General features: G+C 36.2%; 1 protein-coding gene across 1 annotated transcript in view; it reads left to right on the forward strand.

The window, feature by feature from the left end:
• The first annotated feature begins 3,162 nt into the window (after positions 1-3,162).
• The window catches only part of LOC107598042 (wings apart-like protein homolog), an 18,819-nt gene continuing 7,349 nt past the window's right edge, over positions 3,163-14,632 (forward strand). Inside the window, exon 1 of the mRNA XM_016289286.1 lies at positions 3,163-3,664. Coding sequence (XP_016144772.1) covers positions 3,163-3,664 — 502 coding nt within the window. The remainder of the gene's footprint in view (positions 3,665-14,632) is intronic.

Consider the following 14,632-nt stretch of genomic DNA (forward strand, 5'->3'; position numbering starts at 1 on the left):
GCTGGTTCTGTAATCGGCAGGAAATCATCATCACGTGCTTTCAGATGGAGCAGAATTTACTACACAGAGCCGTAGTTCACTGACAAGTTACGCAAAAAAAATCGCAGACGATTTTATTGCACGATTCCGAAATCGTTCGCGATTATGACAGCCGTTTGCATAGCTTCTCAGTGAACTACGGCTCTGCGAAGTAAATGCTGCTCCATCTGAAAGCATGTGAAAAATACCACATTTAATAACATATTTTTACTCCAAACTCACTTCATAACGTCAGTCGAGTGTTTGAAATAAATCCTTCTGTGAGATGAGGCGGCTTCTTACACAGAATAAGGCACGCAACATATTTCATAGTATTTAAGCAGTGATAAAAACATTGCATTATAAATATACTTTATTTTAATGAAAATTATAATAATAAGAACTCCGATGAACCGTATATTGCCGTAGTCGTGTGTTTATTAGTCACGTTGAATCAATGAAAGCAGTTGAATCTTCTGTTTATTCAGCTGCAGCGATTTTCTGGGGTTCTTCTGCGAGGCGTATTTGGCGTTTCAGTATGAGAGCGCCCTCTGGCCTTTGGATGGAGATTTACTGCTGATCACAGAACCGTGCTTCACTGAAAGATACCCATGACAATCACAGCTTCTGGCGAATCGCAATCTCGATTCCATTTCGATTTATCGTGCAGCCCTAAGTGACATTTAAACTTATTTATTCTGATATTTCTGATGGCTTTGTGTACAGAAAGTATTGAATGGAATTGTAGCATACATTTAGTTTAATATTTTTGGGGTTTGTCCAGCTGGGACTAGCTAGGTTGCAAATCAATGGCCAGCCTCAAATTGGTTTACTTTAGTGCTGTTATTGTAGTCAGGATCTTGGAACTTTCACAGTGCAAAATGAAAATTTGCTGAAAATTTTGCTCACACTTAGGCCATGCAAGATGTAGATGAGTTTGTTTTTCGTCATTGGAGCAGATTTGGAAAAATGTAGCAATGGTTTGCTCATCAAATCATTTGCTCACCACTAGTGGATCCTCTGCAGTGAATGGGTGCCATCATCAGAATGAGGTTCCAAGCAGTTGATAAATGCACAATGTGAAAAAAAAATAACAATAAGCTACAAATAATCCACATGACTCCAGTCCAGTAATTAGCATGCTATAAAGTGAAAAGCTGTTTGTTTGTAAGGAACAAATCCATTAATAAAGACAACATTGCTTCTGGCTAAAATGCAAGTCCTCCATCTATAATATTGCTTTCTTCAGTGAAAAGGTTGTTTTGGCTCAATCAGGAGAGAAATATTCAAAGATTATTTACAAGTGAAAACAGTCCAAAACAGTTTTAAACAAATATGTTGATTGATTTCGATGTAAGAGGACAACCGGGGAAGTTTTTTTTGTTTTGTTTGGTTTTTTTTTTTGCTGGAGGTAACGTTATGGACTGGTATTTTGACCAGAAGCGACAGTTAAAAAAACAAACAAAAAAAACCCTAAAAAGGGATTTGCTTATTAAAGCACACAGCTTTTAACTTCAAAAGACAAAAATTGTTCATGTGGAGTCACATGGATTTTGATGCATTTATCAGCAGTTTGAACGGTCATTCTGGTGGCACCCATTCACTGCAGAGGATCCATTGGTGAGCAAGTAATCCAAAATTTCTCCAAATCTGTTCCAATGAAGATGAAATAAACTCATATAGCCTACTTGTTGAATGGCCTGATGGTGTGTAAACTGCCAACATGCATTCATTTTTTGGTGAAATATTAATTTAAATCTATTAATTTTTGAGCACATTACAGCATTGACTTCAATTCATATGTGTATTGAAATCAAAATCATATTATGAAATAATTCTAGTTTCCTGTTTGTTATCAGCACAGAAATGCAAGTAGTTGTCAGGTTTGATTGAGTTTATGAGTGCATCTGTTTTATAATGAATAGCCCAGAGATCTTCACACATGTAGAATGCTGAATAATGTTGATTTTATTCATTATGAACAGATGAAACTTGAGACAGACTGTTAATAGTCAACATTTGATTACAAAACAGCCAGTGAATTATTCATGTAACAGTTGATGGTTGTTCACAGGGAATATGAGACAGATGCCACAATGACATCTAGATTTGGAAAAACATACAGCCGAAGAGGAGGCGATGGGACCTCGAAGTTTGACGAGGTGTTGTCCAATAATGATAAATGCACAATGTGAAAAAAAAATAACAATAAGCTACAAATAATCCAGTGAAAGTGAAAAGCTGTTTGTTTGTAAGGAACAAATCCATTAATAAAGACAACATTGCTTCTGGCTAAAATGCAAGTCCTCCATCTATAATATTGCTTTCTTCAGTGAAAAGGTTGTTTTGGCTCAATCAGGAGAGAAATATTCAAAGATTATTTACAAGTGAAAACAGTCCAAAACAGTTTTAAACAAATATGTTGATTGATTTCGATGTAAGAGGACAACCGGGGAAGTTTTTTTTGTTTTGTTTGGTTTTTTTTTTTGCTGGAGGTAACGTTATGGACTGGTATTTTGACCAGAAGCGACAGTTAAAAAAACAAACAAAAAAAACCCTAAAAAGGGATTTGCTTATTAAAGCACACAGCTTTTAACTTCAAAAGACAAAAATTGTTCATGTGGAGTCACATGGATTTTGATGCATTTATCAGCAGTTTGAACGGTCATTCTGGTGGCACCCATTCACTGCAGAGGATCCATTGGTGAGCAAGTAATCCAAAATTTCTCCAAATCTGTTCCAATGAAGATGAAATAAACTCATATAGCCTACTTGTTGAATGGCCTGATGGTGTGTAAACTGCCAACATGCATTCATTTTTTGGTGAAATATTAATTTAAATCTATTAATTTTTGAGCACATTACAGCATTGACTTCAATTCATATGTGTATTGAAATCAAAATCATATTATGAAATAATTCTAGTTTCCTGTTTGTTATCAGCACAGAAATGCAAGTAGTTGTCAGGTTTGATTGAGTTTATGAGTGCATCTGTTTTATAATGAATAGCCCAGAGATCTTCACACATGTAGAATGCTGAATAATGTTGATTTTATTCATTATGAACAGATGAAACTTGAGACAGACTGTTAATAGTCAACATTTGATTACAAAACAGCCAGTGAATTATTCATGTAACAGTTGATGGTTGTTCACAGGGAATATGAGACAGATGCCACAATGACATCTAGATTTGGAAAAACATACAGCCGAAGAGGAGGCGATGGGACCTCGAAGTTTGACGAGGTGTTGTCCAATAAAAGAGCCACGCTCAGCACCAAATGGGGCGAGACGACTTACAAAGCCAAGGTGGGAGCAAAGAGGCCCGGTTTGAAGACCGAGGTCACAGATCAGACCAAGAGGACCAAGGTCTTGGATGGTGATGGATCAGAGGATCCGTTCGGATTCGACAGTGACGACGAATCCAGGCCGGTCACGTCTCGTAATGTAGCCCAGCCTAAATCCAAAATGACGTCGACAGGGGGATCCCAGGCCAGCCTAACGCTGGAGCCCAACAGCAGGGTGAACCAGCCTGCCAGCATAGAGGCCGTGGCCCCCAGCAGGGCCCCTTTCGTTCTCAGCACTGAGAGAAGTGCTCCCAAAGTGCCAGAGGATCCTGGGAATTTTTTTAACACCTCTACTGCAGGTATGTTTTTCCCTGAAGGTTTTATTTTTTTCTCTCAGAAAATACATTGGGGTTGTGTTTTAACGTTAAACACTACCTGATTTGTTCTACACTCTTAAAAATAAAGGTGCTTCACGATGCCATAGAAGAACCTTTTTGTCTAAATGGTTCCATAAAGAACCTTTAACATCTGAAGAACCTTTCTGTTTGACAAAAGGTTCTTTGTGGCGAAATACGGTTCTTCAGATTACAAAAAGGTAAGAAAGAGATGGTTCTTTAAAGAACCTTTGACTGAATGGTTCTTTGTGGAACCAAAAATGGTTCTTTTATGGCATCGCTGTGAAGAACCTTTTGAAGCACCTTTATTTTTAAGAGTGTAGCGTCCCCATCATTATACTGGGGCGTTAGGACCCAAACAGACCACAGGGTGTGCACCCCCTGCTGGCCTCACTAACACCTCTTCCAACAGCAACCTAGTTTTCCCAGGAGTTCTCCCATCCAAGTACTGACCAGGCTCAACCCTGCTTAGCTTCAGTGGACAACCAGTCTTGGGCTGCAGGGTGATATGGCTGCTTATTACATTTATTAATACATACAATACATTTATTTGTATTTAAGAAATTGCAAAAATACAAAATGCATACCGTCCTCTCCTTGTTTCTAAAGGAATTATGTAAGCGAATTAAAGTATTGTATTTTTCAACATCACAAACACTTTTCCAGCTCTGTGCGACTTTATTCAACAATTAGTCTCTTCAAAATGGTGCTACAGGGTGATGCGGAAGAGACGAATTGTTGAATAAAGTCGTTTACTTTATAAACGACACGCTACTAGATTTTCAAATAATTCAGAACGCAACAAACTCACTCAGAAATGTGCCTTGTTACCAGTAGATGTGTAAAAAATTAAAACAATATGCGTTCTTCTAAAACTGGCACAAAATGTCAAACATGTTTGATATCCTCAGATGGATGGAATCATAGTCTGAAGTAGAAAAAAACAAATCTGTGACCATCACGCGATCTGATTTTTCTGTGATATCTGTCAACATATATCTACAGAATGGCTCTGTTTTTTGGCAATTAGCGTCAACTTGTCTTGATTGTAAATCAGGGCAAAATCTGGGCAAAAGTAATGTGGTGTATTTCAGCCTTAAGTGTCTGCTTTGTGCTTTGTTTGGGCTTATGTATTTGTGTGTAGTTTCTAGTTATTACAAATCCAAAAATAATGTGCCTGAAAGTATATTTAATCGACACTAGCCATTTTCAGGCTAAATTTATGTTGTCCTAACAGGGCTTGATGCTACCCATGTGCTCCTAAGTTTTTAATAAAAAAAATTAAGTTTAACATACATTTTTCAAATTATGTGTTTTAGCTTAATAAGGGAAGGAGACATTTACAAGCACAATTATTTAATTGATCAGAATACAGAAAGCACACAAGATTTTTTAATAATTTTGATTCAGACTCTATTTAATAGGATAATTATGTAATTATTTAAAGTCCTATTAAATTGTATGTGACTGTATCAAATTTTCACAATAGTCATTGAAGCTTTTGTTTATGGTGTTTTTTTCCCCACCATATATAATTTCTAAGTGGGGGAAAAAGTGTTGTCCTCCTAACTTACTAAAGAAAGACTTTTAATAAAGAAAGACTTTATTAAAAAATACACACAAATATAAAGTAAACAAGTGTTTCGTGATTAGAATGCAAAAGATTAAGTTTAAATGACCTAAAGAACAATAGGTAACACTTTACAATAAGGTCCCATTTGTTTACATTAGTTAAAGCAGGTTAACAATACATTAACTAACAATGTGCAATAGCTAATTGTTGCAGTAGTTAATATTATTTTTAGTTTATTAATTAAAAATATAACTATTTATTATATATGTTAGCTCCATTGAATATTATTAGCAGACACAACGTTTGATTTTATAATGTGTTAGGCCTATTAAAAGTTGAAATTAACATGAGCTAAGATTAATAAATGCAGTCGTTATTTCATGTTAGCTAATGGAGTTAACGAATGTTAACGGAACCTGTTAAAGGGGACCTTGGATGCCCATTTTTCAGTTGATATGATTCTTTAGGGTCTTAATGAAAAGCCTATAACATACTTTGGTTAATTTCTCAATGGTAGTGTAAAAAACACCCTTTTTACCTTGTCAAAATCAGCTCTGTTCATTGCAAGCCGTTTCCTTGCATGTCGCTTTAAATGCTAATGAGCTCTACTCACCCCGCCCCTCTCTTCCGTGGGGTGACGAGCAGACTGTAAACATAAGCCGGGTTTCCAACCTAAGTTGCGAATTTAACTTGTGTTTTCATCCAACGAGTCAAAGAGAACAAAGTCATCACTTCCTGATAAACTGGCAATATACATCACTGAGAAAAGTAGGAGAAGCTACTGAATATAATAATTTTCCTATATAATAAATTGCTTGCACCTCAGAATGAGCAGATGAAACACAATGAATGCGATTATTGCTTTCTGAGGTGGATGCTGCTGTTTGGGAACGCAGTCGTTTAACAGTTCTGGGAGGCAATTATACAGAAATACTTTGATGACAGACTTTGCTCGGGCATTTCCAAATGACCATATAACAACATTTCAGATGCTGTGGAACACTGGTTAGTTAGGATTTGCCGTCCCATAACGCACAGTCACATTACTTTATTGATGCGCTTGGAGGAATTTAGTCGCAAAATGTATTTCCATCTTACATTATTCGCATTCACCCTTTTTCGCACAAGTCAAAAACCACTTCAAGCGAGCGTAAAAACTTTTTTGCGAGAAAATGCTTATGATCATAACGAATATGAAGACTTCATATTTAAAAAGCAGTCTTTTTGCACTTTAAAGGGATAGTTCACCCAAAAATGAAAATGAAGTCAAATTCTGAGTAGGGTTGTGATGGTGAGGAAATTTTCCCACTGGTTAATTGTCGTGTGACAACACCGGTAATACCGGAATCACAGTGGGGGGTGGGGTTTGCTTGCTTTTAAATAGTTTGTAAAAGGGGCATGCACATTTTACTTTCACTTCAAATTGAAATTTCAAATTCAGTGTTTCACCTGCCATTATATTAGTGGGGCGGACCGCACCCCCTGCCCCCCTTGAAGGTCAAGTTAATTTTATTTAATTTTATTTTCTCTATAGCACCAGATCAGAAGTCATTTAAAGTTACCTTTCATGTAGAACAGGTCTACCTTCTTTTATTAAACAAACTAAATAGCCTTATGTTATTTATCTTATTTACACGACGGCATGTCATTTCTGTCTCTACGTTACATGGTCGCGCTCTCTGTATCGCGCACAGCAGAGTTCACAAGTGAGCACACTCCCACTAGTATTTGTAAATATTAAGCCGCGAAACGACTATTTAAATATGAATTCTGCGTGTCTATGTGTTATTGAATGGCGCAGATGCGTGGTTTTGTTTACTACTCGTACTGAAGCGCGCGTGACGCTTCCGGTGATGTTAACGTCTGCTGTCTCACTAATGAGGACATAAATACATGAACAACATCTCCAGAACTGCTCTGAGAGTCACTTCATGATCATTTTACCATTTCATTTGAGAAAACTATCCTTATGTCATATAAACACAGGAATGTAAAAGTATTCACGGCAACCCGTCAAAATAAAAGTTTAGTTTAACTTGAAGACATTGTGGCAGAAATATCTTACTGTTGTTCAGTAGAATGTACGTAATAGGCTGCTAATTCTAAAATTATTAAAACCTTATTTTTAAGGAATAATCATACAATATTTCTTCAATGTTTTAATTGTAATATTAAATCCCCTTTATTTTCCAAAAATAACATTTGTTTAATTTTCATTAATAAAAGAGAAATGAAATGATAAAATATGTAAATACACAACACAGAATTTCTGAGGAAAAAAAATCATCAGGCTATTGTAAGAATAGATGAAACTTATTTTTATGCTTTCAAATAATAAGACATGCACAGAATCTGGTAACAATAAAACATAAGGTTGGAAAAAATAAAACATTTCATAGGGCCCTAAACATGTAACTTTTGTTAAACTTTTGATTGAAAATTGATGTTAAATTGTTTCATGATTTGAATTAATTAGACATGTTTTTTGATTAATACAACTTAATTTAAAGGGGTGGTTCATTGCGATTTCACTTTTTTAACATTAGTTAGTGTGTAATGTTGCTGTTTGAGCATAAACAATATCTGCAAAGTTACGAAGCTGAACGTTCAATGCAAACAGAGATATTGTCTTTTAAAATTCTGGCAGTTTAATGCCTACAAAAACGGCTGGTAGGGACTACAAGAAGTTACTTCCCGGGTTCGTGACATCACAAACCCTCCAAAAATTAACTTCCAATTATACACTTATTATTTTCACATAGCTATGAGAAGCATTATACATGGACGCGCGTGTAGTTGCCATATATTGTATTAAAGCTTTAATCAGGATAAAACCGTATATTAAAAGCTAACATAAGCATTAGCATTTACAAGTAACAGCATATCTAAAAGTATGAGACGACAACAAACAAAAAACATAGGCCTACCATTAAAAGCCGTGCTTGCACAGGTTCTACACGATCCTCTTCAATAATATCTTCTGCTTCTCAATCGGGCTCAAACTGATAAGCGATATTAACAACGCCATTGTTTACAATACAACCGGAGCACATGCCGCTGAGGTGAGGGGCAGGACTTTAGACGCGCACTAGAGGCGGTTTAGCCAATCACAACACACTGGGCTAGCTAACCAATCAGAGCCCATCGCGTATTTCTGTGGGCGGGGCTTCATAAAAACAGGAAAAAATCAGCCCGTTTCTCAGAGAAGGGACAGAGCTGTGTGGAATAAAGGTAAATTATGTGGAAAAATAATGTGTTTTTTTTTAAACGAACCATTAACACATGTTAGACTGCACCCCTTAAACACAATGAAGCCTAGAAAAATTTTAATGGAAAAAAACAGAACAACAGAAGCTTTTCTGTTGGTGGTCACTGTATCTTGTTACTGTGCATTAGAATAGTTCACTACTGCTTAATGTTGTTGCGTCATCAATGGTTGCTGTCAGTCACGTAGCCTAAACACAAACCCCTATAGAAAATTAATGACTTCTGCTGCCCTGTTCAAAACGCTGACAGCATGAGCGCCCCTTGACTTGATTTTCATGCATTACACAGACTTTAATTCAGATGTGTTTATTGGTCTGTTACATAAATCCTTTTCAACTAAGATTTGAACAGAATTCAGTCTTTAGAGAGTGATGGTAGTTCAATAATGACTGCTTAAATTGCCGTTAATAGGTTTGTGGAGAATAAACGGTCATTTGGATGTTGTTTAATAAAAGTCAGGATGTTTGAGGTGATCATGACGGCCTGATTTGTAATTTTCGCCTCTTCACAATCTAATGAATAGGCGCATGTTTTGAATTACCAAAGTGGTGATATAACTGAAATTGTGTAAGTGTTGTTGTGTAATAGATGGTTTTTAGACCTAACAGCCTTTCTGCAACACTGACTTCCTTTGCTATGGAGCTTAATGATGGTTTTGTATGTTAGGGACCTTTTTCCAAAGCTGCCATTAATGTTTTGTCCTGTCTCCTGATTCACAGTACATAGACTTAATTGTGGTTATTTGTGTAATGGAGAATACATACAGCAGTGTTAGAATGGTAAATAACAAATGTTGTCTGCCAGACTATAGCATAGACAATGTTATGACTGCAGAGGTGTCTATCAATGTGTTCATATTATCTTCTTGCCCGTGTTTGACTAGTTATGGGATCAGTGAAAATGGATGTACTAAGTCTGTGGTCTTTGCTTAAAACTAGAGCAGTCTTAAAGACCACAGACTTAGTACAAAAATATGTAGTTCCTCTGACTCCATTCAAATCAGTGATATATTTTACATAAAAATGGTCGACCACCTTTTTGTTATGGAAGCATATGGGTAGCAAAATTCATTTTGAAATGTAATATGCAAAATGACAATGCAATATGTAAAATGTATTTCTGTATTTAAATTTACATTTTCCCATACATATGTACAATATTTAGTAGGGCTGTGCGATTAATTGAAATCGCGATTTGAGTATGCGTGATTTCTAAATCGCTTTACAGCACGATTTTCCGACCTCCCGTAGTATGCAATCCGCACCAATCAGAATGCAGCGTGCCTAAATGGCGCAGGAGAACAGAACAGACCGGGTGGGCATACAAACGTAACGCCAGGTTCACACACGCCGTCTGTGGTGCGTATTTTGTCTGCGCCCATGTTAATGGATCAGAGCGTTAACACTGCATGCGATTGCGGTCTGGCAGTGCGCTGAAGGAGTCTGCAGCAGTCATGCTGCGATCGTTTCTGGATGGAATCTATTTCTGCTGTGCTGCACGCGCTGAATTAAAGTGACAGCACATTATTCGTGGTAAAAATGAACAAAAAACGCCACAAAGAGCTCTATGACCAATGCATGGCAAAAAAAATCCCTGGACACAGGATTTGTTTTCCCTGCCATATGTCCATTCTAGAGACATTTTGTTACACCTTTACTTAGTGTAGTGTAACTCAATCATTATATCAAGGCGGTGCTTGGCAACAAGACGCACAATTGGTCAATATTCCCCATTAACCAAACGCTTTTCACCTGCCTCAACATCTCACTGTTTTACACTCCGATTGATGCACATAAGCAGACAGTGCAATTCTACACTTTTACCTATTTGCTACCATACTTTATTCTTCTCCTATAATATAACTTACTGTTTTCTTGTTGTGCTTTTTAATTAAAAATAACAATGAATCCATCTTTTGTTTTAGTCTTAAAAAGTGAAAGGTGTATAGATGTAAGCAAAACAGACAATTATCTTTTATTGTAAAACGTGACAATATCGCAAATTCGAAAGTGAAAGGATCTGAAGCCCGGCTTATAACATAGCAAAAGAAGAACTCCCATTCACAAAATTCAAATCACAAATAATACTACTGATGAAAAAGAACGGGTTGAATGTTAACCACTTTCGTTTCCATATAACTATGAACTATGATAAAAGTTCATCAGCATGCATTGATTAATCCCATGTTGTTGCAAAAAAAAATAAAATAAAAAAAACATATCTAATCAATTTGGGTAATACAATTTCATTTTAATTTTGCAGCTTATAAAGCATTAAAATACGTTTTTAATTTACATATTAAAACTAGTGTAAAAATGGCAAATGTAAATTATATAATTTAATTTTCATTTTGCACTATATGTTGCACACATGGTATGGGAAAATGTAAATTTAAAAACAGAATACATTGCCATTTTACATATTGCATTGTCATTTTGCTACCCATATGCTTCCATATTTGGTGACTTTAATGTTGGCTTCACATTAGGGCTGGGTTTTGACACAAATTTCACAATTCGATTCTCATTCACAAGCTTGCGATTCGATTAGATTACCGATTCGATATCGATTATTTTGGCATGGTATGGGAAAATGTAAATTTAAATACAGAATACATTGCCATTTTACATATTGCATTGTCATTTTGCTACCCATATGCTTCCATATTTGGTGACTTTAATGTTGGCTTCACATTAGGGCTGGGTTTTGACACAAATTTCACAATTCGATTCTCATTCACAAGCTTGCGATTCGATTAGATTACCGATTCGATATCGATTATTTTGGATACATATCAGGTACAGTGCATGCCACATTTTCTCAAGGAAAGAAAATCTCAACTAATGCTGTAAAATATACATGGGAGTCAGTTAGTACAACATTACTATAATATTGAAGGTTAAAATTAATGAAGTATCTATCTGACTAATGAGTTTATGGTCACCGAATATTTTTTTTTCTAAGGTAAATGAGACGTTACATGACATCGTTTACAAGCCTTTCTTTATATTGGCGTCTTTGCGCGGCTGAAACACAGATTGAGCGATTACATGAGACAGGATACGGATTGTAAAGTTGTACTCTTTCTTTTAACTTACCTTTGGATATTTAGTCATGTTTATTTTGTTCTGAAACTGGTATTAATGTGGAGATGATTAGTTCATGTGTGCCTCGTGCTGCTGCGTCTGTTGAACTGAGGCGCTACAGCGATCTGTCACTCCACATTAAACAGCGCCAAAACGGCATTTATTGTTTGAATACTGCAATACAATGGACAGAATTTGAAATCTGAGACCGTTTCAGATGAAAAGTCCCAAAGCACAATGCTTATTGCTATTTATTGGATGGGAAGTACCCTTCAATGTTCCGTCCATTAACTGAAAACAGGCTAGACTAATTGATTCTTGGGATTTAGGAATCTATATTGTTCCGTAAAAATGAGAATCGACTAATATCGAGATATCGATATTTTTTACCCAGCCCCACTTCACATTATCTGATCCTTTTGGCTTCAGATTAATCAATAGAGTATTTCCACAATGTTGTCAGTAACTGAAACTGTCGCTTCATATGTGTCAGTATATAGTTTAAGGCTGAGCAATTAACCATATGTGACCCTGGACCACAAAACCAGTCATAAGGGTCAATTTCTCTAAATTGAGATGTATACATCTTCTGAAAGCTGAATAAATAAGCTTTCCATTGATGTATGGTTTGTTAGGATATGACAATATTTGGCCGAGATACAACTATATGAATATCTGGAATCTTAGGGTGCAAAAAAAAAATCAAAATACTGAGAAAATCTTAGCAATGCATATTACTAATCAAAAATTAAGTTTTGATATATTTACTGTAGGAAATCTGCCAAATATCTTCATGGAACATGATCTTTACTTAAAGGGATAGTTCACCCAAAAAAGAAAATTTGATGTTTATCTGCTTACCCCCAGTGCATCCAAGATGTAGGTGACTTTGTTTCTTCAGTAGAACACAAACGAAGATTTTTAACACACACTGTTGCAGTCTGTCAATCTTATAATGGAGGTGAATGGGAATCACGGCTTTGAGAGTAAAAAAAAAACATACACAAATTAAACACTGTGGCTCGTGACGATACATTGATGTGTAAAGACAAAACGATCGGTCTGTGCAAGAAACTGAACAGTATTTATAATGTTTTTTACCTCTGATTCACGCAATGTTTGAACTGTCCTGAGGCGTCGTAGTCTTGCTTTACGGTGGATCGCAGACTTATAAGTGCATTACCGCCACCTATCTCTCAAATGGACCATTGACAGTGTCAATGGTCCACTTGAGAGATAGGTAGCGGTAATGCACTTATAAATCTGCGATCCGCCATAAAGCAAGAAGAAGAAGAAGACGCCTCATGCGCCTGCTGTTGAGAAGGCGCTCAGGAGGACGCACCGCCGCTCAGGACAGTTCGAACAGTTCGGACATTGTGTGAATCAGAGGTAAAAAACAATATAAATACTGTTCAGTTTCTTGCACAGACCGATCGTTTTGTGTCTTTACACATCAATGTATCATCATGAACCGCAGGGTTTAATTTGGTTTTGTTTGTGTATGTTTTTTTTTTTACTCTCAAAGCCGTGATTCCCGTTCACCTCCATTATAAGACTGACAGACTGCAATGGTTTGTGTTTAAAAATCTTCGTTTGTGTTCTACTGAAGAAACAAAGTCACCTACATCTTGGATGCACTGGGGGTAAGCTAGATAGTTTTTGGGTGAACTATCCCTTTAATATCCTAATGATTTTTGGCATAAAAGAAAAATAGATAATTTTGACCCATGCAATGTTTTTTTGGCTATTTCTAAAAATATACTTAAGACTGGTTTTGTGGTCCAGTGTCACATATTTTAATTGTGATTAGGTTTTTTCATTTGATGTTTCCATTATCTTGCATTGGTAGCAAGCCTCCATAAGATTTCAAGATTTGGGCTGCCAGATGTCAAGAGTTTAAATCCCAATCAGTCGTGATTCAGTCGTAACCACTATCGTGCAGCCCTAATAACCTATAGTTTAAAACCAGAGTCATTTTGGCCAGAGAGACTAACAAATGAGGATAGTGCAACTTTTTAGTAGTTATATCTAATTAGGGCTGGGTATCGAGTTCGATACTTTTTAGGCACCGACTGAATTGCCTCGATACCATCGAGTATCAAAAAAACGTCTTGTTGTTCGGTACCAAATTTCGATACCTAAGGGGTTAATGGGACGGAAACATGTCACATGTCTTGAAACAAATAATCTGAACAATGTCTTGACGTGTGGTTGGGACTCCAGGCCGTTAAAATTATTAGAGAAATAATGCACTCCCGGAGGTGGTTATGTGGCCACGACTATATGGTATGGTCTTTCTCAGTTCTCAAACAAATTAAGAACTATTCGATTTTTATTGACTGAACGCAAGCGCTTATTCCGATAGAAAACACTGTATCTTTCTACTTAGCCACTTAAGCTCGTGGGCGTTTTTTGGAATTTTCGCCTAAATTTTTCATACTCAAATTCAAATGTTTGCCCTACACACATACAATGGAGGAAATTAAAAAAAATGGTTTCATTGTAAATAAAACCCTTTGAACTACAAAATATGAGTGGAATTCTTTATAAATAACATTATATACTTTTCAGCTATTACTATAAACACAAAAAAACATAGGCGCTTTTTGAGTTTTAATTCAATATATATTTTTTGAAATTCTGTAATTCAGGTTCTATTAGGCTCAACTCTCTGCAATTTACTTTGTTTGATGCCACTATATGCCAAAAAGTACCAGAAAAAAGAATCTTTCAAATAACAGCTTCTAAACAGGAGTTAGAACAGTATTTGTGAAGCGATTGAAAATGTGCGATTGAAATTCTGCATCGAAATGTGTCATGGTGAGTTTCCCTTGCAAAAACAGGCTTTATAAAACACATTAACCCCACAACCCCACAATACTCTGTGCCATAAGCACTTTAATTGATTATTTATTGAATTATGTTTCATTTTTATGTTTTTCTAAGTAGTAATATACAAAATGGCACAAGCGAATTGGACCAAACTTGTCATATTGTGATCTCTAC

The sequence above is a fragment of the Sinocyclocheilus grahami genome, unplaced genomic scaffold (assembly GCF_001515645.1).
Source record: "Sinocyclocheilus grahami isolate Dianchi unplaced genomic scaffold, SAMN03320097.WGS_v1.1 scaffold243.1, whole genome shotgun sequence".
NCBI classification, from domain to species: Eukaryota; Metazoa; Chordata; class Actinopteri; order Cypriniformes; family Cyprinidae; genus Sinocyclocheilus; species Sinocyclocheilus grahami.